Source organism: Mustela nivalis, assembly GCF_964662115.1.
Source record: "Mustela nivalis genome assembly, chromosome: 10".
In the NCBI taxonomy this organism is placed as follows: Eukaryota; Metazoa; Chordata; class Mammalia; order Carnivora; family Mustelidae; genus Mustela; species Mustela nivalis.
The window spans coordinates 14,415,783-14,440,557 of NC_139029.1; the positions used below are offsets into that span (position 1 = coordinate 14,415,783).

Sequence of the window (24,775 nt, forward strand, 5' to 3'; positions counted from 1 at the left end):
CCGATCTGGAGGTCAGGAAGGGCTTCCTAGGAGAGGTGATGCTATGCTGGGCATGGAAGGACGAGTAGGAGTTTATCAGGCAGAGAAGTCGGAGAAGAGCATTCTCAGCAGAAGGACGAATATATGCAAAACCCAAGGGGAGGAGGTATGAGTGCATGTCAGACACTTTTCCTTGAACCTCTTTGAATTTACCTACTCCTGTTGGCCCTGCCAAGCATCGGAGGCCCGGCCACCCCTTGCTGCTGACACCCTTGGCTCCAAGATCATGGAAAAATGACTTTTACCAGGATGCTCCCTGGACACAACTGGCACGCTTCATTCTCCCCAGAAGGGAGTGCTCGGGTGATCATACCGATGGAGGAGGAATGGCCCGATGGGTACAGGCCCTGAATCACCTTCCGGCATTTGTCGGGGTCCAAGGCCTCTGCAATGGGGAGCTGAGGAGGAGGAGCAGTGAGCCCCGCTGATGGGCAAGGATGGGCGCTCTGTGTTGGCCAGGGCTCCCCAAGCCCCCATAGCTACACAGGACACACACCGGCCCCGGGAGGACACACACAGTCGCACACCACTTGGTACAATATTTTATTTGTGTTACGATAGTGCCACACCAAAACTACAGTAGCACAGAACATAATAATACAAACAGAGATTCCCAGCTCCAAAGCGCACTTCCGTGTAACCGCAGAGAAGCCAGCCCTATGGCTCCCTGGGCCTGAGGGGGGTGGGCGTCTTTCGGAGGACAGCTGCCCATGCCCTTGGCCTTTTTTAAGCTCTAGAGGAGTAGGGACAGTGGAGGCAGGTCACTTTGCTTCCATCTCTGTTGGGCCTGAGCCCTCCTCTACCCTGGCCCCCTGTCGTTCCTAGGGCACTCCCTCCGGCTGAGCCCTCAGCCTGGGACACTTGCTTCTGGTGCGGAGGCTCCAGGCTGTGGTACCTTGAGGATTGGGAGTTCCATGGGGAAGGCAGGATGGAAGGGGGCGCAGAGGGCTGGGGAAGCCTACCTCTGTGTGGTGGGGTGCGTGCACCAGCCCCTGACGCTGGCTTCTTCTCTGGCTCCTGTCCTTCCTTCCTTCTGAAGAGCTACCAGGCCTGGTGAGGACCGGGGGCCTCATCTGGAGCCCATCCTGCCTCAGTTCTGACACGGATGTGGCTGGTCCTCTTAGGGAGGGAGGATTCTGGTTGCCGGGCTGAGGCGAGTGCCGTGAGGGAGCACGGCCAGACCGTGGGAGCCGGGAGACGACGGGCTGCTCTGGCCTCAGCCACAGGGGCCTGCTTCCCCCAGACGGAGCTCCTGAACCGCGGCCTCGGAGAGGGACGCCATTCCTGGTTCCTGACACCACAGGCTGGACTGACTGTGTTGGGGGAGCCTTTCCCTCACAGTCTTCCTTGGCTGAAAACACCTCCAAGTGAGGAGTCCGTCTAGCTACAAGTATTGTCTTGATCCAACTGAAGAGGCTGAGGGGGAGGGATGGGGCACAGGGCAAGTTCAAGGGTTCGTCAGATTCCAGACCTGCAGGCTAGAGCTCCCAGGCTGCCGTGTGAGGCCGCTCTGTGGACAGCGGGAGGAGGGGTATGGCCTTGTGTTACAGTTAGGACACTTGAAGGCTTCACTGAGGAGGCAAAGGGGCACCTGGCGGACGGCTGTCTCCTTGGCGTGGAGCCTGGGCTGCAGCCTCAGCTAAGGCACTGAAGATGGAGGGCGGACAGGCGGGCCCGGCTGTGGTCCTGGGAGCCAAATCCAGGCCAGGGGTGCAGGACGGAGCCCAGAGGGAGGATCCGGGCCCTGTAGGGCAGGGGAGTGGTCTTCCCTTTTCTTCTTGCCCTGGGGAAGAGGGTCCGCAAGGCAGACCCCGGAGTTGCTGAGAAGGGAGGGTTGCTGGGTACACACCACACAGGGAGTGGCCAGGAGAGGGATAGAAAGAGGCCAACTACGGCACGGCAGAGCGCATCTGACGGAGGGCTAGGTCTCTCAGGGCTCCTGCCCTCCAGGTTCAGGGTTCTGGGTGCCCCGGGGCTGGGTTTGAAGGCCACAAGCTGGCCTCACCCTGCCGCAGCCATCAATTTCGTGCTGCGACTTTGGGGATCAGACCGTCCTTGTTGGGGTTCCCACTGTTGGACTCCGGGGACAGAGGCAGGCCAGCTGTGAGGGGCAGTGTCTGGGAGCTGGCCTCTGCCCCTTCCTGGCCTCCACACCTCCTCTCTTTATGCCCTGTGACCGCAAAACCAACTGACAGAGGCTGAAATTGCAAACGCCAAGAATGGGGGCAGCTCACTACTTGGGGACATGCTCAGTGGCGGGGGATGGCTGCCCCAGCCGACCCCACAGCAAGTGAGGAAGGAAGGGGTCAATCAGTGGGCTTCCCTTATCCACAGGTTATTTAGAAAAACAGAATATAATAAATATACCAATCCTTTCCTTAAAAAAAAAAAGTGTTTTAAATGCATTATTTCCCTGAAGATTTCCAGTGTATTCCACAATGTTTAAAAAATAGTTTCCCCAAAAATATATCTTTAAAGCATTTGACACAGTGGTATTTGTGGTGTTTCTGACGCTGGATGTGGGCAGGGGGCGCTGTGTCCCACCACCCGTGTCGGTGCGGGGCCCAGGCCCGGTAAGCCACCAGCCTGACACCCAAATGCCCGTGAGAACTGACGCGTGTGCCTAGGATGACAGGGTCTTCACAGGGGATCAAATCTCGGATTGTGTTGAGAACCCGCATCAGAGGCTCAGTTCCGGCTGGAAACCCTCCAGTGCGGGGTAGGGGGGCCCTGGGCAGCCAGGGGGCGGGGCGACACCCCAGACGCTGGACGACAAGGAGGCCTGCCGGGCTCCACCTGGGGCCCATCGTCGGTCCTGGCTCGCGGTGCGTTCACCCTCACCAGACCTCACACTTGTGCTGAGGGTTCATGGGGGAGCCGGGCGGGCAGTGGAAGTGTTCTGAGAACTCCCTGGAGTTAGAGACGGAGCCAATGACCCGGAAGCGGGAGGGGCTGTGAGGATCGGTGATGAGGCCTTCGTGGGAGCTCTCGGGCGTGCGGACAGAGCACCAGACCTTTACGAGGCGACAAGGGAGAAGCTGGGTCACCGTGGGGCCCTCAGACCACCAGACCGCCCCCATCCAGGACAGCAGGGAAAGGAGCCCCCACCTGGTTCTGAGACCCTTGGGAGTCCCGCGGGGGACTTGGTGGGTAGGGAAGAGACTGTGGGCTGGTATGTCCCCCATCCCAGCATCCCCTACTGTGGTCACCTCTGTCTGTCGGGGGCCTCTGCATTAGGTTTCCTGAGAATAAAGGGTTCTGCCCCCAAACCAGTCTGAAAACCTTGAACTGAGTCCAGGTCACTCACTTCCTGGGCAGAACAAAAACTGTCTAATGGCCTGGTGGCTCTGGGCACAAACAGAAGACGACACATGAATGCCAATTCAAGGGACATCCTGGAGCATCTCGAGTTTAGGAAATTTCTAGAACCCCTGAACCAGAGGGCCCTTAGCACTCACTTGGCCTCTCATCTACCTGACACAGGAAACTTTTCACGGTCTCCATGGCCCTTAATCGGATTTCTCTACCGGCAGGAAGCTCGCCTTCGTACAGAGTAGATGCCCTACGGACAGTCCAATGAGCTAGAAGGTTCTCAATTGAGGGGAACTTGCCTTTTGGCTCTCAGAGCCCCTGGAATAGTAAGACGGCAGAAACATGCCTGAGCTTGGCATATGCTCTACAATGAACTCACCTGCGCAAAGCCCAGGAAGAAGAGCTGGTTATTTGTGAGGCCCAGGGTAGGCAGCGTCTGCTCAGCCCCGTTCTTCTTCACCCAGTTCTGGTAGGCCTGGGAGCAGAGAAAACAAAGCTCAGGGGCTCCCACGACACAGGAGCGAACAGGGCAACAACAGGGGCGCAGTGTGGGAGGCCTCAGAAGCTCCACCCTGTTGCGGCAGGGACTCGTTTGGATGAGTCTGGGCCCCCCTTGGCCTGGAGGAGGGACCTTCTTCACCAGCATTCACTCCGAAGAGCTTTAAACACCATCTGCATGGCCACGGCTCTCAGGTGCCTACTCTGTACATTCAGGGCTTCAGCTGGACTTCCAAGATGCATCCAGACTTAATACGGCACGACAGAACAAGGGGTTACACGCACGCATGCACACACCCATGCACACGCTTTCTGACCACGGTAAATGGCACAACCAACCTCTTAGTTCCTCTGGCCCTGACCCCAGAGTTTTTCTTTGAGCTTCTCTTTCTTTCCTTTTCTTTCTTTTTTTTAAAGATTTTATTTATTTATTTGACAGACAGAGATCACAAGTAGGCAGAGAGGCAGGCAGAGAGAGGGGCGGGGGGAGCAGGCTCCCGGCCAAGCAGAGAGCCTGATGTGAGGCTCGATCCCAGGACCCTGAGATCATGACCCAAGCCGAAGGCAGAGGCTTAATGCACTGAGCCACCCAGGCGCCCCTCTTTTTTTTTTTTTTTTTTAAAGATTTTATTTTTAAGTAATCTCTACACTCAACACAGGGCTCGAACTCATGACCTGGAGATCAAGAGCCTCACACTCTTCCAATTGAGCCAGCCGGGCGCCCTGAGCTTCTCGTCCAATTATCCAAACCACCTAAATCCGACCACTTCTCACCCCTGCCGTGGCTTCAACCCTTCTCTTGCCTGGACAATCTCACAACAGCTTGCTAACTAGACTCCTTGACTCGAGCTGGTTCAATTCCAGTTCCCTCAGACACAACATCTTAAGTCATCCTTGTAAAGCCGGAGTTGGCAGACCTTCCCTTGAAGGGCCAGAGAGTAAATATTACCAGCGTTGAAGACCAAGCAGTCTCGGAGCAACTCCTCTGTGCTGGCCCTGTAGTGGGAACACAGCGGTGGAGAGCACGGAGCCCAGAGGGCCTGGCAGGGTCCCTCTACATTTTTATTTACAAAACCAGGCTGAAGGCTGGATTTGGCCCACAGGGTGTCTGTCGGTTTGCAGACTGTTGGGTTTTTTTGAAGTTTTACTTATTTAAGTAATCTCTACACCCCATGTGGGGCTCGAACTCACGACTCCAAGATGAAGAGTCGCACATTCTTTCCCACTGAGCCAGCCAGGCGCCCCTGCTGACCCTGGATTTAAAGGATAAATCAGATCATATCATTCTTCTATTGAAAATCCTGCGGCAGCTCCCACTGTACAGAACAAAACCCAAGTTCCTTGATCAGCTGACGCAGGCCCGGTGAGCTCTGGCCCCAGCCCCTCCTCCGACCTCTCCTCCTTCCACTTCACCCCTGCCCAAGAATAGCAAGTGGAGGTGGACACAGTCTGGCCAAGTCAAAGCCAGGAAGACCAGCTTGCCCTGCCTCCTCTTCCTCCTCAGGTTTCAATTCAAACGTTATCCCCTCCAGAAGGCCTACACTGACCTCCCCACCTTCTTGTTCTGTATTACCTTGCCCTACTTTATATTCTTCATCCTGTCAGTACCTGAAATGATCTCCCTTATTTGTCTGGGTATGTACTGGCTTTCCTCAGCGCCATGCAAACTGAGCTGGTGAGAGCAGGACCCCTGTCTGTTTTGGCACAAAGTCTCCACTGCCCGAGACAGTCCGTGGTTGCTAGAAGGTTCACAGTGCAGTTTCACCGACTCATGGCTTCAGGCAGGTGACCCAGTGTTTCTGGCCTCAGTTTCCTCACCTGCCAAATGGGGGCTGTAATACCTAACGGTAAAGTTGTGGGGTACAGAGCAGAGCCTGGCACGTAATAAGGCCTCAACCAATGGCACTTCCAAGCTCTTCCTGTCACAGCAAGGAGGCGCCTCTGTCTTGCTCAGATGGACACCGCCTTCTCCTCTCGTGGGCTCCGTTCTCTCTCCCTTCCAACTCAGCTAAACTTTCTGAGTGTCCCCCTTGCCCCAGCTCTGTGCCCAATTTGTGTGTCATCCTTCTGACAGCCCAGGGACACAGGGAGTGGGTGTTCACAGCCAAGCTTGCTGCGGCTCAAGGAGGCTAAGTGACCTTCTCCAGCACCAGGACTAGAACTCAGAACTGGCTCCATGACCAGTGTCCCTCCCCTCCCTAGCCCTCCCCTCCCGGGCCCACTGCTGCCTGATTCAGTGATGCCCATCCCTGCCAAGGTAGGAACCCGCTGGTCGTCAGATGACTCCAGCCTAAGCCCTTTCCTCTGTCTGTCGGGCTGAACTCAAGCCTGGAAAACCCTCTGCGCGCCACGCTCCATGCGAGGGACTTCTGCAGACCTCTCCGTCGGTCCCCACTACCCCCCTGTTTCGCAGATGAGCAAACAGGTCCCGTAGCCACTGCAGCTGGTCCCAGCTTGTCCGTAAAGCCCTTTCCCGAGCAGGCCCCTGTGCAGGCCCAGGCCCGGGCCGGGGCGTGTGCTCTTACCCGATAGGCTGCCTTGAGCCCCCCATTGTCGGCGATGTTCTCCCCCAGCGTGTGCCGGCCGTTCACCGGCTCCCCGTTCACGCTGTAGTTGCCGTACTGCTCCACCATGCACTCCGTCTGCTGCTTGAAAGCCTCCACGGACGAGTTCTTCCACCAGGGCCGAAGGTTCCCGTCCTTGTCATACTCTCGTCCTGTGGGTTCCGAGGGAAGCGTCAGGCCAAGGGGGAGAGGGTGAGGAGGAGGCCGGGCTCACTGCACCTCTCCTCTTGGTGAGAAGCAAAGTCACTTACCCATCCCCCTCGGGCCCCCCCGCCCCCTTACCGTCCCCCTTGGGGGCCCCCCCGCCCACCCCCCGACCCCCACCATCTATGCAGCAGCACCAGCCGCACGGGGGAGATGATGCCGGTCTGGATGCCAGAGGGGCTGGGAGGATGAGCCGCGCAGCTGGGGGGTGGGTGGGGGAGAGAGGATGGATGAACTTCACGCAGGCAAAGGGTCAGCACGTTCATGGTTTTGGTGGAGCTGGATTCATTGTCAAGGCCGGCTGAGGGCCTCGGACCCTGAGCCCAGGAAGGGGCAAACGGAGTCAGCCACACTGGGCTCACAGGACAAGCCATGGCCTCTAAGGTCCCATCTCCTCCTTCTTGGCCTTGGAATCCCCCCAAGGTGGAGGGAATGAGGATTCTGAATGTTCTGGTGAGGAGGCAAATGACTTCAACTCCTCTGACGGCAGGTGGCCCAGAGAAGTCTCTGGAGTGCCGAAGTAATGTGAGCTCCCTGCCGACGACTGACACCCACACCTGAGTATGGGACACCGTCCAGGAACCCTATGTGTCTAACACAGTCCCACAATCAGCACGAGGCTGCACTCATCGTGCCCATTTTACAGACAAGGATGAGGAGGCCTGGAGAAAGGAAGGACTTGTCTTGGGACTTCAGTGGGCAGAGGCAGGGCCAGGACTGAAGCCAAATCCATCTGTCCCCAGACCTCTGGAAGTGACGAGAGCAAAGCAGAGGCCGTGGGGCCAGGAGCCAACATGCCCCGTCTGAAGGGGACCCCAGGAAGCAGTACCTTGATCATCGAAAGCATGAGTCAGCTCATGGCCCACGACAACACCAATGCCACCGAAGTTTAAGGCCCTGGGGAGGAGAACACAAAGGTGAGGATGATCCCACAAGGGGACATCACTTCTGGGGTCTTGAGACAGCAGGGTCCCGGGGGCTCTATGGGGATGTGGCCGCAACCTGAGCCTCCAGCCAGACCCTGGAGGCTAATCAGAGGCTGGGCAAATGGGCTGTGGTTGGCCTGTACACCCTGGAGGCCAAGCACTGTGCAAGACACTCCACCGAACTTCACTGTCCTCTTGGTCCCCTCAAAAGAGCTTGGCATCAGTGACCCACTGTAGAGATAAGCAAACGGCGCTGCGAACAGTTCAACCACTTTGTCCAAGTGTTGTGCAGTCAGCGAAGAGCAGACCCGGGATTCAAACCCGCACTTTCTCACACTTTCCACCCATCCCCAGCTGCGACGACCCTAAAACACTGCTAGAGGGGCATGCCCCTAGATAGGGCACCCGACTTCACGGCAAGCCCCCAAGCTCCCAAGCTGCGCAGGGGCTTCTGGACCCTGGAGACCCCAGAGGGAAGCGCGGGGAGTGAGGATGTGGTTCTCTCTGCGACATCTCTGAGCGTCCCAAGCTCCCTGGGCTAGTGGGACAAAAAGCCCTCAGGGAGACCAGCTGGATCATGTGGTTAGCTGCGGGCCCCGGGGCTGGGCTGGGCTGGGTGTCCACAGAGGAGCGGGGGAGGGGGACGGGGTGGGAGCACCACAAGCATCCTACTTGGGCGAGGAGCGGGTGTAGAAGGGCGCCTGCAGGATCCCGGCAGGAAACACGATCTCATTCTTGGTGGGCGAGTAGTAGGCGTTCACCATGGGCGGGGTCATGCTCCACCTGCAGGCAAACGCACGCACGCACGTGAAACCCAGGCCCGGCTGGTGGGGAGGCAGGTGGGGTCCGCCCATCCGGCAGGTGTCGAGGACCTGAATCCCAGCCCCAAGGCACGGAAGGACAAGGACATCTTTAGCAGTGGTGTTTTGGGGGGAAAACCAGAGAACACCCACGTGTCTGCAAAGAAAGGGATCCGCTGAATCCGAGGTCCACAAAGTGGAACAGCAAGGCACTTACGGACAGCCAAATGGACCGTTATGTAACGAAAGGGCCACTGCTGCAAGCGGTCCTCAAAGTGTGGACTGTGGGCACCTGGACAGGCTCCCAAGTCCCTTTCAGGGGGTCTGTGAGGCCAAAACGATCTTATTATCTTTTATAATAATACAACACATGAGGTATCCTTTCCACCGTGGTGACGTTTGCCCTGACAGTGGAAAAGCAATGGCGGTGGAGCTCCCAGAGCCCGTGTATGAATCAAGGTGGCGGCCCCAGTTGTTCTGCTGGTCCCTGCCTTCCTCACCAGGAAAAACAAGCCCATCTCACTGAGGAACATCGCTGATGAAGCAGCGCAAGTACTTCATGTTCTTTTAAGTTTTATTTATTTAAGTCATCTCCACACCCAACGTGGGGCTCGAACTCACGATCCCGAGATCAAGAGTCATGTTCTCCACTGACGGAGCCAGCCAGGCGCCCCACAATTACTTAATGTCATTAAATCTAGATCCTTGAGTAGAAGTGTCTCGATAGTCGGTGCAACCAGATGGGAAGTCTGCATAAGTGCTTGTGTTTTTCTCATGGGACCCCATTGGTGCTGGTGAGGGTGTGCAGCAGATGTCTGGCACCCGGCAGACATCTTGAAAATGAAGTGAGCTTATCACCTCAAGAGTAACCACTGATGTCATCTGTTGTCAGTGATAAAAATTCAAGGTTTAAAAAAACTTTGGGGACGTCTGACTGGCTCAGTTCGTGGAGCATGCGAGTCTTGGTCTCTGGGTTGTGAGTTCAAGCCCACACTGGGCACAGAGTTTACTTAAAAAAATAAGAATAAAAAATTTTTAAAAGAAATTTGAAAATTACAGGCACTTGGGTGACTCAGTCAGTTAAATGTCTGACTTTGGCTCAGGTAATGAACTCAGGGTCCTGGGATGGAGCCCCAGCTTTGGGCTCCCTGCTCAGTGGGAAGCCTGCTTCTCCTTCTCCCTCTGTCCCTCCCCCTGTTTGTGCTTTCTCTTTCTCACATATATAAATAAAATCTTTTAAAAAATTTTAAAAACTAAAAAAACTTAAGTTTTAAGGAAAATTAATTAATTGATTCATAAATGAATTAGTAAAATTCATTACAAGAACTTGTATTGGTCACCATAAACTAGAGAGCTTCCAGACACTGGAAGACTTTTCTTTCTTTCTTTTTTTAAAGATTTTGTTTATTTATTTGACAGAGAGAGAGAGAGAGCATGAGAGGAGAGAGGTCAGCAGGAGAAGCAGACTCCCCGTGGAGCTAGGAGCCCCCCACCCCTATCCGGGACTCAATCCCAGGACTTCAGGATCATGACCTGAGCCAAAGCCAGTTACTTAACCAACTGAGCCACCCAGGTGCCCAACTTTTCTCTCTCTCTCTCTCTTTTTTTTTTAAGATTTTATTTATTTATTTGACAGAGAGAGATCACAAGTAGGCAGAGGCAGGCAGAGAGAGAGAGAGGGAAGCTGACTCCCTGCTGAGCAGAGAGCCCGATGCGGGACTCAATCCCAGGACCCTAAGATCATGACCCGAGCCACAGGCAGTGGCCTAACCCACTGAGCCACCCAGGCGCCCCTCTTTTTTTTTTTTAAATTTAAATTCAATGAGCCAACATATAGTACAACATTTGTTTCATATGTGGAGTTCAATAATTCATCAGTTGCTAAAGACGTCTCTCAGGAGGTCAGCAGCAGTAAGAACAAAGGTGGATTTTCTTGGATATGGTATAATGAAAGTGCCACTCTCCAGAAGTATATAAAAGTCAGCAAGCCTTGTCCCAAATGACAATGTATAATGTTCCAAATCATGGCTGAATAAAAGACCCATTCAAGGTGCAAGACAGACTGACGGACTTCGGTGCGACAGAGCAGGAAGAGTTCATGGCTATGCGTTCAGACTCCATGGTGCAACTGACCATTAAGAAATCACTACTTATGGGGTGCCTGGGTGGCTCAGTGGGTTAAGGCCTCTGCCTTTGGCTCAGGTTATGATCTCAGGGTCCTAGGATCGAGCCCTGCATCAGGCTTTCTGCTCAGCAGGGAACCTGCTTCTCCTCTCTCTCTGCCTGCCTCTCTGCCTACTTGTGATCTCTCTCTCACTGGCTCTGTGTCAAATAAATAAATAAAATCTTAAAAAAAAATCACTACTTGCTGAGTTTTGGTGTAGTTATCAATGAAGGATGTGCACAAGTAACAGAAAAGGCTACTAAAGCATCTCTCCCTTTCCCAACTTCATATCTGCATGAGACTAGATTTTCTCTGGTGGGGAGGGGCAGAGGGAAAGGAAGAGGGAATCTTTTTTTAAAAGATTTATTATTTTTTAATTTTAATTTTAATTTTTTATTTTAATTCTTTAAATATTTTATTTTATTTTATTCATTTGACAGATATCACAAGTAGGCAGAAAGGCAGGCAGAGAGAAAGGAAGGGAAGCAGGCTCCCTGCCGCGCAGAGAGCCTGATGCAAGGCTCGATCCCAGGACCCTGGGATCATGACCTGAGCCGAAGACAGAGGCTTTAATCCACTGAGCTACCCAGGCACCCCAAGATTTATTATTTTAGACAGAGAGAAAGATTGAGTGCGTGTGAGCATGGAGAGGGGCTGACGGAGAGAGAGAATCTCAAGAGGACTGCCCGCTGAGCACGGAGCCCAACAGGGGGCTCAGTCCCTCGACCCTGAGATCACAACCTGAGCCGAAATCAAGAGTTGGATGCTTAACCGACTGAGCCACCCACACATCCCTGAGAGAGAATCTTAAGCAGGTTGCACACCTAGCGTGGAGCCTGATGAGGGGCTCGAGCTGGAGACCTGAACCGAAATCAAAAGTCAGATGCTTAACCGATTGAGCCACACAGGAGCCCCCAGATTTTCCTTATCTATTTCAAAACAATATATTGCAATAGATTAAACACAGAGGCAGATATGAGAATCCAGCTGTCTTCTATTAAGCCAGATAGTAAAGAAACACGCAAATAGTCAAGGGATGCTTTTTTCACTAAAAGGCTTTTTTTTTTTTTAAAGATTTTATTTATTTATTTGACAGAGAGAGATCACAAGCAGGCAGAGAGGCAGGCAGAGAGAGCGGAGGAAGCAGGCTCCCCGCTGAGCAGAGAGCCCGATGCGGGGCTCGATCCCAGGACTCTGAGATCATGACCTGAGCCGAAGGCAGCGGCTTACCCACTGAGCCACCCAGGCGCCATTACTAAAAGGCTTTTTTAAAAAAAGTCATTTTTCATAAAATTTACATTAAATTGATATAACCTCCATACACATAGAGACTCTTTGGGGTCCAATAATTTTTCAAGAGTGTAGAAGGGGGTGCCTGGCAGGCTCATCAGAAGAGCATGCGATCCACGGGTTGTGAGTTCAAGCCCCACGTTGGATGCAGAGATGACATGCATAAATAAAACTTATTAAAAAAAAAGAGTATAGAAGGGACCCTGATGGTAGAAACATTTGTTCACTCGATAATTTTTCTGGTATGAAGGGGAAGGCCAGTGATGAGTGGAGTGAAACAGAAAAGACATTTTCTCCAAGAGCTTAGACAGTCACTTTGTCTCCCCCAGGTGAGCCTCAAAGAGATGCGTTGTGGGGTACTGAAGCCATGGGAAGACAGAAATCAAAAACATCATATTTATATTCAAATAATCATGGCTCCATACATTAATCGGCAGGAGGCAGAATTTATTTTTTATTTTTTATTTTTTTTAAAGATTTTATTTATTTATTTGACAGAGAGAAATCACAAGTAGGTAGAGAGGCAGGCAGAGAGAGAGAGGAGGAAGCAGGCTCCCTGCCAAGCAGAGAGCCCGATGCGGGACTCGATCCCAGGACCCTGAGATCATGACCTGAGCCGAAGGCAGCGGCTTAACCACTGAGCCACCCAGGCGCCCCCAGAATTTATTTTTTTAAAAAGATTTTTTATTTATTAGAGAGAGAAAGATCATGAGCAGGGGGGAGGGGCAGAGGATAAGAGAAAAGCAGACTCCCTGGTGGGCAGGGAGCCTGCTGTGGATGTGGGCCTCCATCCCAGGACACTGAGATGACCTGGGGATCAATCTCAGGACCCCCAAGATCATGACCAGAGCCAAAGGCAGATGCCTAACCGACAGAGCCACCTGGGCAGCCCCAGGAGGCAGAGTTTATATGCAAAATTTTAAGCTACATTAAAAGACTGATAAACTCAGAATGTTCTGGCAGTACCTGTGCCAATATTCTGGAGATTAAAAAAAAACGTCTTCTGGTGCATTTAGGGGAAGGAGTTCCTCTGTAGGAAATAGGAATCTTTTTGGTTTTCTAAAAAGATTTTATTTATTTATTTGACAGAGAGAGATCACAAGTAGGCAGAGAGGCAGGCAGAGAGAGAGGGGGAAGCAGGCTCCCCGCTGAGCAGAGAGTCCAATGTGGGGCTCGATCCCAGGACCCTGGGATCAGGACCCAAGGGGAAGGCAGAGGCCTCAACCCACTGAGTCACCCAGGAAACAGGAATCTTAAGAGGAGATGTTCAAACCTCCATTGGCCACGAGGCGGCGCCAGAAGCAAAGAGAATTCTTGCCTCCACCTTTTGGTAAGATTTATTCTGCAAAACGTTTTAGGCGTGGAGGGAGCCTATTTTGAGAGCTAGAGCTGGGGTGACAACGTATGAGTTTTCTGAGGATACTGCCCAAAAAAATGACAGAAATCTCATTCCAGATTATTTTTAAGAAGCTTTGAGATCCAGGAAGAAGCTATATTTAAAAAAACTTCCCCCAGGGGGTGCCAGGGTGGCCTAGTGGGTTGAGCCTCCCACTTCCGGTTTTGGCTTGGGTCGAGATCTCAGGGTGGTGGGATCGAGCCCCCTCTCGGGCTCTGTGCTCTGTGCAGTGCCTGAGATTCTTTCTCCTTCTCCCTCTGCCCCTCCCACTTGTTCTCTCTCCCAAATAAATAAATCTTAAAAACAAACAAACAAAAAACCCTCTCCAGAGGGTCCTGATGTGCAGTATGGTTTGGAAATCCCAGCTACCGGGGGCCCATTTGGGATCCTCGCTAGCTGAGGGCCTCCCCTGGGCCAGACACTCCCGCTCACACTTCACTGTTACACACTCCTCCCATCTTATCTGCAGAGAAGGAGCCAAAGGCTCCCAACTCTGAAGCAGGTAAGGCTAAGCCACTCTGGCCACCAGAGGGGCATCAGGGGCATGTGGACCTGGGCCACTCCCAGCTCCTGGCTGGGCACATCTCCTCGGTCCCTGGTTTCCTCATCTGAGGAGCCGGAAGGCAATGGTACCCACTCGTCAGATGGCACTCACGACAGCTCTGTCTGGCATCTGGTGTGTGTGACAAAGGCACGCTCGGCCCAGAGCTGCCCGTGTCCCAGAAGCCAGTGCCCTCCCAGCAAGGCCCCGGGGACTCACTGGTCTCTGTTGGGAGCTTTCCTCAGCTGGTCGGCAGTGACCCTCCAGGAGAAGTTAAAAAACCGCATGGCGTTCTCAAAATAGAGGTCCGGGACGGCCGTGTACTGGACAAGAGGAAACAAGAGTCACGAGATGAGAGTGTGCCCAGGCTGGCGGCCCCCTGGCTCCCCACATGCAAACCCCTTCTTCTAACACTGAGGAAGCTGAAACTCCATGAGGTCAAGGGGGGTCCACAGATCAGAGGCCGGAATGGAGGGCTCAGGACTACGGGCTTGGGTTCTCGCTTGGCTCTGACCTCGCTGGGGCCTGGTGTCCTCTCCTACTTGAGGACACACCAGCAGCTTCACGGGGCTGCTCAGCACCCAGCAGTGTCACGGGGATGCAGTAGGGCCTGGGGCTTAGACATCGAATCTCCCCAGTGCTGTCCAACAGAATGTTCTGCGAAGACAGGTGTGTTCTACACCTGTGTGACCCAGTATGGCCGACACTGGCCACACATAGCTACTGAGTATTTCGAATGTGGCTGGTGTGACTTTTCAATTCACTTTTAATTAATTTAGATTTCAACTAATTGAATAGTAGTGGCTAGTAGCTGCCACAATGGACAGCACACAGATCAAGCGAGGGTCTATCTCTGAAATGGCAGGGGACATGCATCATCACACGCTTTCCTCAGCAGGGCCCAGTTTTTCGGCTCTTTTCGGGGCAAGGTTCTCCCTCAGATCTGCTCCAGGGCTTTCTGGCTTTCTGTCAGGGCTCTGGTAAAACACTGGGCCCCTGGGGACAGGACTGTGATCCTGTGGGCTGTGCCTGGGCTGTCCCCAAGAGCCTTCGGGTCTCGTGTCGTGATGCTCTGGAGCATCTTAAATTATTCTCAAGGAAAAAGGCTGTGGAATGAGTCACTCCCATATTCTCAGAAGTAATTTTAATATTCTTGGGTTTTAAATAGAGCCTTGACAAGGGGTTATTATAATTGCAAAAATGCCTGAATTTCACACACTTCAGTCACAAGAAAATAGAAGACTATCCTTCTGGGCAGAAGCACAATCCCTTTACGGGGATAACCTGCCGAAAGTTCTAACCACCAGGAATATATCAAGTATCCTTGTTGCTTCAATTAAGCCTAAACGTGCATTTGGGATTCACGCTCCCTTTTTCCCATTAGCATTTCAATGTCCAAATGAGGTCCAGGTTTCTCTGGGAAGGTGGGGGAAGACCTTGGGGACAGGAGGCAATCTGGGGGGCCAGGAAGGAAGAGGTGACCTGAGAGGCTCTACTCATTCCACCTCCTGCTGTTTCAGGGACCTCAATTCTGTCTGTCCCTTCTAAAGGACCTCCATTAGCTGGAGTGTCTAGCAGGGCACACATGGCACCATTTGGTCCAGACTGCTGGGCACTGACAGTGGCCCCAGGGAGGCAGAGGCCTCAAGAGGGCCCAGGAGAGAAGGGGCACAGAACAGCTCCCTCGTGCCTGATCCATCCCCATACCCCACACTGCTGCATCCTGAGACGCCCTGACAGTCGAGGAGGTACCTCTCGCATCCCAGCCTGTCTCTGCTCTTCCCCACATGGGGACCTCAGGGACATTTGGGAACACAAGGGGGCAGGGTGGGAGCCACTCACGTCATTGAACACTTTGTCGAGCTCCTTGGGGTCCATGATAAAGTTGGGGTAGCCTATCATGTTGTAGATTGCATCTGCCTGGACAGGAGAGATACAGAGTTACACTGAGTGCCCAGCAGGCCTGGCTGGGCTCAGGCTCTGGGCCAAAAGGAAATGGCCAGTCCCCCACCCTCGCGGCTTTTGCCTCTCTTCCTGGAAAGATCCCTCTCTGGCCTGACTTCTACTTACCCTTTGGCTCTCTGCTTCCCCAGAGGGAAGCCTTTGCTGGCTGCCACTCGCTGGACTGTATCAGATCCTTCATTCTCCATTAGACATGTCACATCTCCCTGCATTTGGCCCTCACACACTCAACACAGTTTATTTTTATGTTGTCATTAATGCAATCGTGTATTCAAGGCTATTCCTCGATCCTGCTGGAATATTCACCCCCAAAGGCAGGACAGCTTCCATGCTATGCTCCCCACATGTGACCAGTCTCCCTTCATGCACCCCCCTCCATCTGTGGCCGCGGCCTCTAAGTGGAAAGCCTCAGCTACCCTTTCTGGCACCGGGGCCAGCCTCACCTTTTCCTTGGCTGATCTCCGAGTATCTTCGTCCATCCACTTCAGGGTGCTCAGGCTTTCCTCAAATGCCTTCTTGATCTCTAGGATTATCTCACTGGCCTGAGGAGACAGAAGCTGACCAGTGAGGTCTGGGCACTGAATGGGTACACCATGTGGAAGGAGGCCAGAGTCTAAACTCAGGAATCAGCTCAAAGCCTCAGGCTCCTCAGTGCCCAGAACACTAATGTCCTCCAAGGTAAGACTGGACTTCCATAAACCGGGCATCCACGCCACAGATGCTCAGGACAAGCTTTGGGAAAGTTGGAAAAGTCTCTCCTCTGCAGGACTTTTCAGAGCCTTTAGTGTGTGACGTGAATTTCGATTGTTTTAGAAAGTGTAAAATTTTTGTAACCTTTTCAGACTTACTAGACCATAGGATCCCTTTTTGATGGAATGGGCTTTAAAATCTAGAGAACCTGAGTCCTGACAAGCAGTTTCAGGCTGGAGATGAACAGCTGTTCTCGAGGACAATAACGTCAAAGGCAGACTTGGAGCCCAAAGATTCTAGAGCAGAGGAAGGAAGTCGCTCAGCAGAAAGAGCAGAGGGGCTGACAGCTGACAGAACTAGACAAAGACTCTTTATCAGCCACTGACAGGCCAGTCTCGTAAGGAAAGTCTCTGTTTGCTAACATTCAACTGCAGATAATAGCTATGTAATTAAAGTAAGTAATAAAAACTGTAAAAAAAATATATAATAGCTACCATTTACCGAGCCCTTGTTTTCTGTTGGGCTTTCTTTGTGTGTAGCATTAAAAAATTATATTTAATTTATTTATATGACAGAGAGAGAAAGAATGCGTCCAATCAAGGGGAGCGGCAGGCAGAGGGAGAGGGAGAAGCAGGCTTCCGCCGAGTGGGGATCCCGATTCGGGGCTTGATCCCAGGACCCCAGGATCATGACCTGAGCCGAAGGCAGATGTTTCACCGACTGAGCCACCCAGGTGCCCATGTGTAGCATTTCATTTCCTGTCCTGCTACAGGATGGAGAGCCCCGCTTCCAAGTTAGCCATGAAGGAAGAAAAGGGTCTCAGATCACCCAACCAGGAGATGATGGACCCAGGATCTGAACTGGGGCCTGGCTGTCGTTGTGCACCTAGCCATGATGCTCCTCAAGGGGTCCGGACATGGGGTTACCCCCTGGGGTAAAGAAGATGTCACCTGTTAGGTCAGAGCTGCTCTGCCAACAGGATGTTGCTGGGCCCATTGTTCCCCGTGGGGGTGGAGGTGGAGACGGTTGGGAGGGGCTCGCAAGGTTCGTGATAATGTAGATCAAGCGCCCCACGCAGCACAGCAGCTCACAGCAGTCATTAGAAAACAGGCAGGACCTTTGAGTGAAGGCCAGAGCCCTGGCCTGGAGCAGGAAAGGTCCAGAGCAGACAGGAGCCTGGGCTGCCAAGTTCACGAGAGGCGAGTGCAGGTGCACCAGCCCCCAGGGAGGTACTCACTATGTTCTTGCTGTCCTCGGCAAAGGTCGCTTTGACAAACATGGGGCCCAGGGCGAAGCCCAAGTTGTTCTCTGTGTCACTCACGCAGAACTTCCACCGAGGAAGACAGGTCTGGAAGCACAAGGGAGAGAGGTTACTGGCCCCGTCCTTCTCCCCAACCCCTGTCCATCTGGGGGGAAGCAGCAACAGCTGGGGCCCGTGCTTCCTTCCAGAACCTCAGGGAGACTTTTTGGACACGGTGGAAGTTATTTTAGACACCGGACTAAGAGGCCACTGAACACTGCTTATCGCCACCATCTACTATTTCCTGAACGCCAGGCTCTGCGCAAGACATCAGGAATGGAATCTTCCAGAGCCATCGATATGAACCTGGAAGGCAGGGCTGTGGGCCTTGCCAGACGAGGATGCAGACAGACACTCAGCAAGTGGCAGTCACTGGTGTGTGTGTGTGTGTGTGTGTGTGTGTGTGAGCGGTGGGACTCTGACCTGCCCCCATTTCGCCCTGGCCCCTGGGGGAAGTAGAGGATACTGGTGGCAAAGACTTGAGAAGTTACCTTGTCTACCCTTGTGTACCAGGAAACCCTTCCCAGAAGGCCAGGACCCAACCCCATTGAAGGCCTTGCTGAGGGAGGGCCCAGTGCTGCAGGGCGTGGATGTCGTGGTCACCCGGGGTCTCGCCCACAAGCTCCCCAGCCCGCCCCACACCACTGTGGAGCTGGACGTGGCCGCCCCGCAGGCTGCAGCCTCATGGAGCTGGGCTCCGGGAAGCACACCCATGCGGGTTCCCATCCCGCTGGCTCGCCTGTCCTCTGTGACCACCAGAGGTGGCCCTGCCCCCCACATCCCTAAATCCCCCATAGGGCCTCCTGACCCCAAAGAACAGGTGGTAGAATCCACCAGGTTCAGGGCGCCTGATTCAGAAGTTTTCCAACTGAAAACCACCAACAGGTGGCTGGAGAAACCAAATGTGGTATTTTTATACAACAGCACGCTACTTGGCAACAAGAAAGACTGAACTACTGATAATCGCAACATGGTTGAAATTCACAGCCATTAGCGGAGAAGCCAGACTCGGAGAGTTCCCGGAGCACAGCTCGGCCCCCCCCCCCGGCCACACCCACCCGGTGGACCTTCTGCTTCTCTGTGGTGAAGGGATGATTGGGAGACAGGAGTGTCTCTGTTTGGAGTGGGGTGTTGGTTTCCTTTGTCTGAGGGAACACATTTCCTTTGTGCGCTAAACTGTGCACTTGGTGTATCCTGCACACTTTACAGTATGCAGATGACACATCAGCGGGAGAAATTTCCTCCACGAAAGAAGGGAAGAAAAGGGCATCTCAGCTTTCCCTAAGTTTAGTGGCCCAAGTTCTTCTAAGCTTTCCCACCCATGTGTCCGTTTAGATGCCCTCCCCTCTGCACAACCCACCCACATCTGGCAGAGGCTACCCATGCAGGAGGTCAGGACAGGGCGACCTTGAACTCATGGCCCTGTGGGAGCCCCAGGCCCTGATGGCTGAGTCAGAGGCGGAATGTCACCGCCTTCTCAAGAGAGCATTTGCATAAGCCCACTCACTCACTCACTCATTCGTTCATTTGTCCGTTTGTTCACATGGCCAGCGCCTTCTGGAGAGTTCTGCACCTGGACTGTGTTAGGTGTTTGGAACTGAGAGACAAACTGGCCCTGGGCCTGGCCTGTGAGGGGCTCAATGGAAACACCCAGGGCACCCAGTGGGAGCAACAGACACGTAATAACAGCAGCAGTGGCAGCCACAGTAGATTGTGCTTGCTGAGTGTCTGCCGGGCGCAGGCCCTAACCCAGGTAATCCGCATGACAGCCCCAGGAGGCAGGCGCCCCTGTGCGCCCGTGTGTGGATAAAGAACATGGCTTGGAGGGCTCTGCCTTTGGGACGGACTTTTGGGGATCCCTTCGTGTACTCCCAGACAACCCCGGTCAGCAGGCTAAGGGACTGGTTACTCCTTTGGAAACTTGGGAACACTGAGCCCTCTGCTCCAGGGAAGGGATTGGTCTAAGGCTGGAAGAACATTGCAAACACAGACCTTCTGATCCAAAGTTCCGTGCTGTTTCCTTCCACCACGCACGGGGCACGTAGTGACTCAAGTATACAATCTCCCACCTCTAGGGTCTTCCAATGCCCTTGCTTCTGCCAAAGCCTCCCTGCCAGCTGGGAGCATCGCACTGGTTGGAGCAGATGGCTGCACCCGGAGCCTGGCCCAGGAAAGCTCCCTCGCTTGCTCGCCCGCCCTATCTATCATAGGAAAAGAGAGACCTGAGATTTACCATTCTAACTATTGGTGGTGTCAGGTATATTCATCCTGGTGTGCAAACAATCTCTTGCTAACCTGAACCTCCACACCTACTAAACGAATCCCCATGGCTGCCTCCCTGACCCCGCCCCCCCACCCGCAACCACCAGGAGGCGCAATTTTAACTTCTGGCTCCTGCAGAGGCGAGGCTGAGTGGGGCAGGACTCAGTTGTGGGCTGCCGAATCCGATGTGCTGGGACTGAGAACACACTCCCTACTTACGAGCTGTGCGACTTTGAACAAGTCCCTTCCCTTCAGAGAGCCTCAGTTTCTTCATCTATAAAATGGGCTGGTGATAACAGCTCCTTACATAGAGCTGTTATAGGAACTTGGTGACATAATGCCTATAACGGGCAAACATCTAACAATAATATCTTTCATCATCATCATCATCATCATCATCATCACTAGTGAGTGGCTGAAAGTGCCGAGTAGTCATGGCCATCCAAAGCTGGGTTTGAACTTGAGCTTGGCTGCCTCCTCGCTGGGTGACCTGGGAAACCCTCCGGAGCCTCTTCGCTCCTCTGCACCCGGGTGGGAAGCAACGAGGCAGGCGCACACTCCCCGCACACAGGTGTCTCTGTGACGCCCGTCCCAGGTCCTGCTCACACTCCTCCCCTATAAAGTCCCCTGGGAAGCCCTGTGCTCCAGGGGACAGAGTCACGCCTTGTCACACCTGTGACCCAGAGCTCATCCAGGCCCCGCCCACGGTAGGTGCAGGTGGAGCAGGAAGGCAGGCCCTCCCCTGGCCCTTCTCTTTGGTGCCAGGTGGCTCTCGTGGCTTTGGCCCCGTGGTACCCTCAGAAGCCTCTCTTATGCCCAGCCACCCTCTCCCTCAGTCCCCTTCCTGCCGCAGGTGCGTGTACATGCTAACGGGAGAGAAAAAGAGAACCTTTCACAGGATAGACTCCGGGACCAGAGGCAGGAGCCCATATCCTGTCCTTCTCTGCCAGCACTTATCTGGCTCTGTCCGCTCCACTGGACTCCAGGAAGGGACGCAGGGGCAGGGTGTATCAGGCTGGGGACCTGCCTGGGGCCCTGACTTGGTGTGTCCCATCAGCACATCTGAGGATCTCTGGCAGTGGACGCAGGCCCTGGGGGGCACCCAGACCCCACCTCACTTGTCCCGTGTCCCCACACAGGATTCTTGTCCTGTCGGCTGCACGAATGAGAGGGGGACAGCCACCTTCTTGGGGAAAGAGAAGAAATGGCCTGGGACCTTCCTATCTGGAGTGGGGTCCTAAGGGAGGGAGTGAGGGTCCTGGAGCCCTGGGACCTCTGGAAGAATGGACCGCCAGGGGTCATGGTGGGGGCACTGGAAGGAGGGTGGAGACCACCTGGCCGGCTGGGAGGGTAAGAGCAGGGAACATGTGTGCACTCTTACCATGAACCAGGGGCTATACCAAGTGTTCTGTGTTTGTGGGGAAGGGGCAGTATTCCTGGGGGTCCCCTGTATAAAACAGGGATGATGATCCCATCCAGCTCACAGGGATGTGAACATCACATGAGTTACAGGAAAGTGTTTGTTATCAACGTCACTGAGAAGGGGTTGGGGAGAGAGAGAAAAGAAACCACCTTTTGCTGTAAAGAAGCTAAATCTCTAAGATTTTTTTTTTTTTAATTTAAGTAATCTCTACATCCAACTTGGGGCTCGTAACTCATGACCCTGAGATGCATGCTCTTCCCAATGAGCCAGCCAGGCACCCCTCTAAGACTCCTCTTCACCCATTAAGACCCAGTGTAATCATCTCCTTCTAGAAGCTTCTGTCCATCTCCAACTAGCTTAGATCCAGTCCTGTGTGCCCTGGGACATCCGAGGGGACCCCTTCAGAGGCCCTCACCATTCTCTCCCTATCCTCCACCCCCCTCACAAGTTCCACGGCTCCGGGGGACACAGAGGTCGCATGAGCCTCCCACCCAGAGCCTGGCACACGGCAGGCGCTCAGCAGGTGAATGGGAAAGCACAGAAACAGGCTCACCTTCTTGGTCCCGTACATGACTTCCATGAATTTCTCGTCGGCGTCCTGAAAGCGCTGATCAAGGAAGGAACTTGTCTTCCGCACTAGGTTCCAGATCATGTAGTTGTTTAGCAGGCTGGGGCAAGAGCAGATGGGACAGCTCAGAAGGGCCCAGAGCTGGGGGCATCACAGCACTTCCCACACTGACCTTTAGGGGGCGCGCAAACCCGGCCTTTGGATTGCAGGCTCTTTCCACACTGCACCTCCCTGTACTCCCCACCCCAATTTACCCTCCCCAGTTTGGCAGGTTACTGCTTACTAAGCACAGAGAATGTCAGCTCTTCAAGACAGAACCCAGGTCCTCTTTGAACACCCCTCGGTGCCTAGTGCAGTGACTTGTGTTTGTTGGAGAGCTAGCTGCCTTTTGTCTGGGAGCCATGGAGTCACCACATGGAGACTCCCCCCGGAACGGGTTGCGGGGGCGTGGGGAGCAGTGCTACTGGGCTGGAGCAGGGAGGAGCACGGAGATGTCCTGACCAGAAGCCCAGAGACGGGAGAGGAGGGCTCCAAATAGGAGGGGCAGGAAAGAGATTCATCTGTGGCCATTGTCACCTTTGCAAAGAAGTCACTTTAGCACCAAGAGATGTTCACAACAGTGACCATCTAGCCTCAAACTGAAACCACCCTAAATGTGTGACAGGATGGGTGGGAGTGAGTCAGTAATCCTACTATGTGTACTTGGTGGGAGGAGGCACAGCCAGGAAGAATGGGGTCCACATGGGGTGCGGGATAACACGGGGAAAATGCTCTTGATGAAGGTCAAGGGGAAAGCAGATTATCCACGTGGTCACAAAGATGGGGAAAAAAAGAACCACGTATTAGAAAATTCACCTCTCTCTCTCTCTCTCTCTTTCACACACACACACACACACACACACACCCATAGAATCAACAGTAGTGTCTGGATAATACTAATTTTTTTCTATCTTTTTTCTGTAGTTTTCTAAAACCTCCACAAGTCTTTAAAATTGTAACAAAAATCATAAATATTACCTACAAATATCAGCGAACATTGAGCCCCATTCCGCGTCATTCCCTCACCCGGTTCTCACATCCCAACAAGGTAGCGCTATTTCCACCCCCAGTTTAGGACGGTAAACTGGGAGCCCGAACCAGAGAAAGGGCAAGAAACTTGCCCAAGGCGACAGAGCTGGTGGGCAGAGGGGCCGGGCTCTGAATGGGCCGCCTCTCCCCAGGGCCCACTCTCCCGAGTCCGTCTGTCCCCCGCTGCCCCCGCCTGTCTGGCCCGAGCAGAGCAGGGCAGTGTGGGACCCCAAGGGCTGGCTGCCGTTGGCCATCCTTACCATTTGTCTGTGCTGCTGATGAGGGCAGAGACCTGCCCCAGGTACTCCTTGTCGTAGACGACAATGGGCTCGGACTCATTGATTTCCACTGGGTAGAAGATGGTATTGAGAAAGGGCAGCCAGTGGATGGCGGGGGCCAAGGTCTGGAAGGGAAGAGACAGGGTGACTCGGGAGGGGCTGCCGCTCATCTGCACCTGGGGCCTCCCCCGTGCCTCCAAGGAGCTGGGCGCCAGCAGTGCTCCGGGCACACACCACACTATGGCTGCCCGACTTCGGTCAGAGAGGCCAGGGACAGAACTCTAAGGAGACAAACAGCAACCTCAACTTGAGATGGAGCTGGGCTGGAATACAGGGGACCCGGGGACAGCAGCGGTAGCTGCTGTGCAACAAGCCCTCCCGTGACAGACACCCCTGCAAATGACTCCCGTGTCCTCACTCAGTGGAACCTCAGAACAGGCCTAGGGGTAGGTACCATTATCCCCACTTTATGGATGAAGAGACTAAGTCCAGACAGGCCTAACATGGAAAACTGTGGAGCATCCGGAGCCAAAAGGCCTGGGTATATGTTCCAGGGCTCTTCCCAGCTGCGCCACCTTGACTAAGCGGATCAATCTCTCCGGGCCTCGGGGTCTCATCTGAAAACTGGTTTCCTCATCATAACGGAACCCACCTCATAGGCTTGGTGTAAGGGTTAACCAGGTTAATATTGTCTGTTCCACTCAGCACGTGCTTCTCTCATATCAGTTAGCTTCCATGCGACTTAGTCTAAATGACCAGTAAATTCAAGAATGACAGCACTGTCCAGTGTCAACGTGGGACCCCTGGGTGGCTCAGGTAAGTCAGGTAAGCCTTCAGCTCACGTCATGATCCCAGGGTCCTGGGATCGAGTCCCGCATCGGGCTCTTTGCTCGGCGGGGAGTCTGCCTCTCTCTCTGCCTGCCCTGCCTGCCGCTCCCCCTCCTTGTGCTCTCTCTTTGATAAATAAATAAATAGAATCTTTAAAAAAAAATTAATAAAGTGTCAGTGCTTTGTCCCACAGGTGATTTTTCTCAGGCATGGGGTCTGAAAAAGCAAGCTCAGAAGGACAACCTTCAGCAAGAAAGGAAAAGCCCTCAGTTCAGCTGATGCACAGGAAGCTGGTCAATGCCATTTTTTAAAATAAGATTTTATTTATTTATTATTGGGGGGAGGGGCAGAGAGACAGAGAGAGAGAGAATTAGAGAGAGAATTCTAAGCAGACTTGGTGCTGAGCATGAAGCCCAACGTGCGGCTCGATCTCAGGACCCCGAGATCCTGTCTGTGCCGAAATCAAGAGTTGGATGCTTAAGCGACTGAGCCACCCAGAGGCCCTGGTCTGCTCGATCTCTTTTTCTTTTTTTTTTAAAGATTTTATTTATTTATTTATTTGACAGGGAGAGACGGAACACAGCAGGGGGAGTGGGAGAGGGAGAAGCAGGCTTCCGGCTGAGCAGGGAGCCCAATGTGGGGTTCAATCCCAGAACCCTGGG

The 24,775-nt window shown here is 53.6% G+C and overlaps 1 protein-coding gene across 1 annotated transcript; it reads right to left on the reverse strand.

Moving 5' to 3' along the window:
• Positions 1-569: 569 nt before the first annotated feature.
• Positions 570-23,563, reverse strand: ECE1 (endothelin converting enzyme 1). Its single transcript, XM_082684628.1, has 11 exons — positions 23,268-23,563; positions 21,925-22,039; positions 17,624-17,734; positions 16,140-16,238; positions 15,577-15,654; positions 13,954-14,057; positions 8,216-8,326; positions 7,447-7,514; positions 6,375-6,565; positions 3,731-3,826; positions 570-3,053 (listed from the first exon to the last, which is right to left on the reverse strand). Exons 1-11 carry the CDS (start codon positions 23,453-23,455, stop codon positions 2,877-2,879), a joined length of 1,338 nt encoding a protein of 445 aa, XP_082540754.1. The 5' UTR covers positions 23,456-23,563; the 3' UTR covers positions 570-2,876.
• Between the last annotated feature and the right edge of the window lie 1,212 nt (positions 23,564-24,775).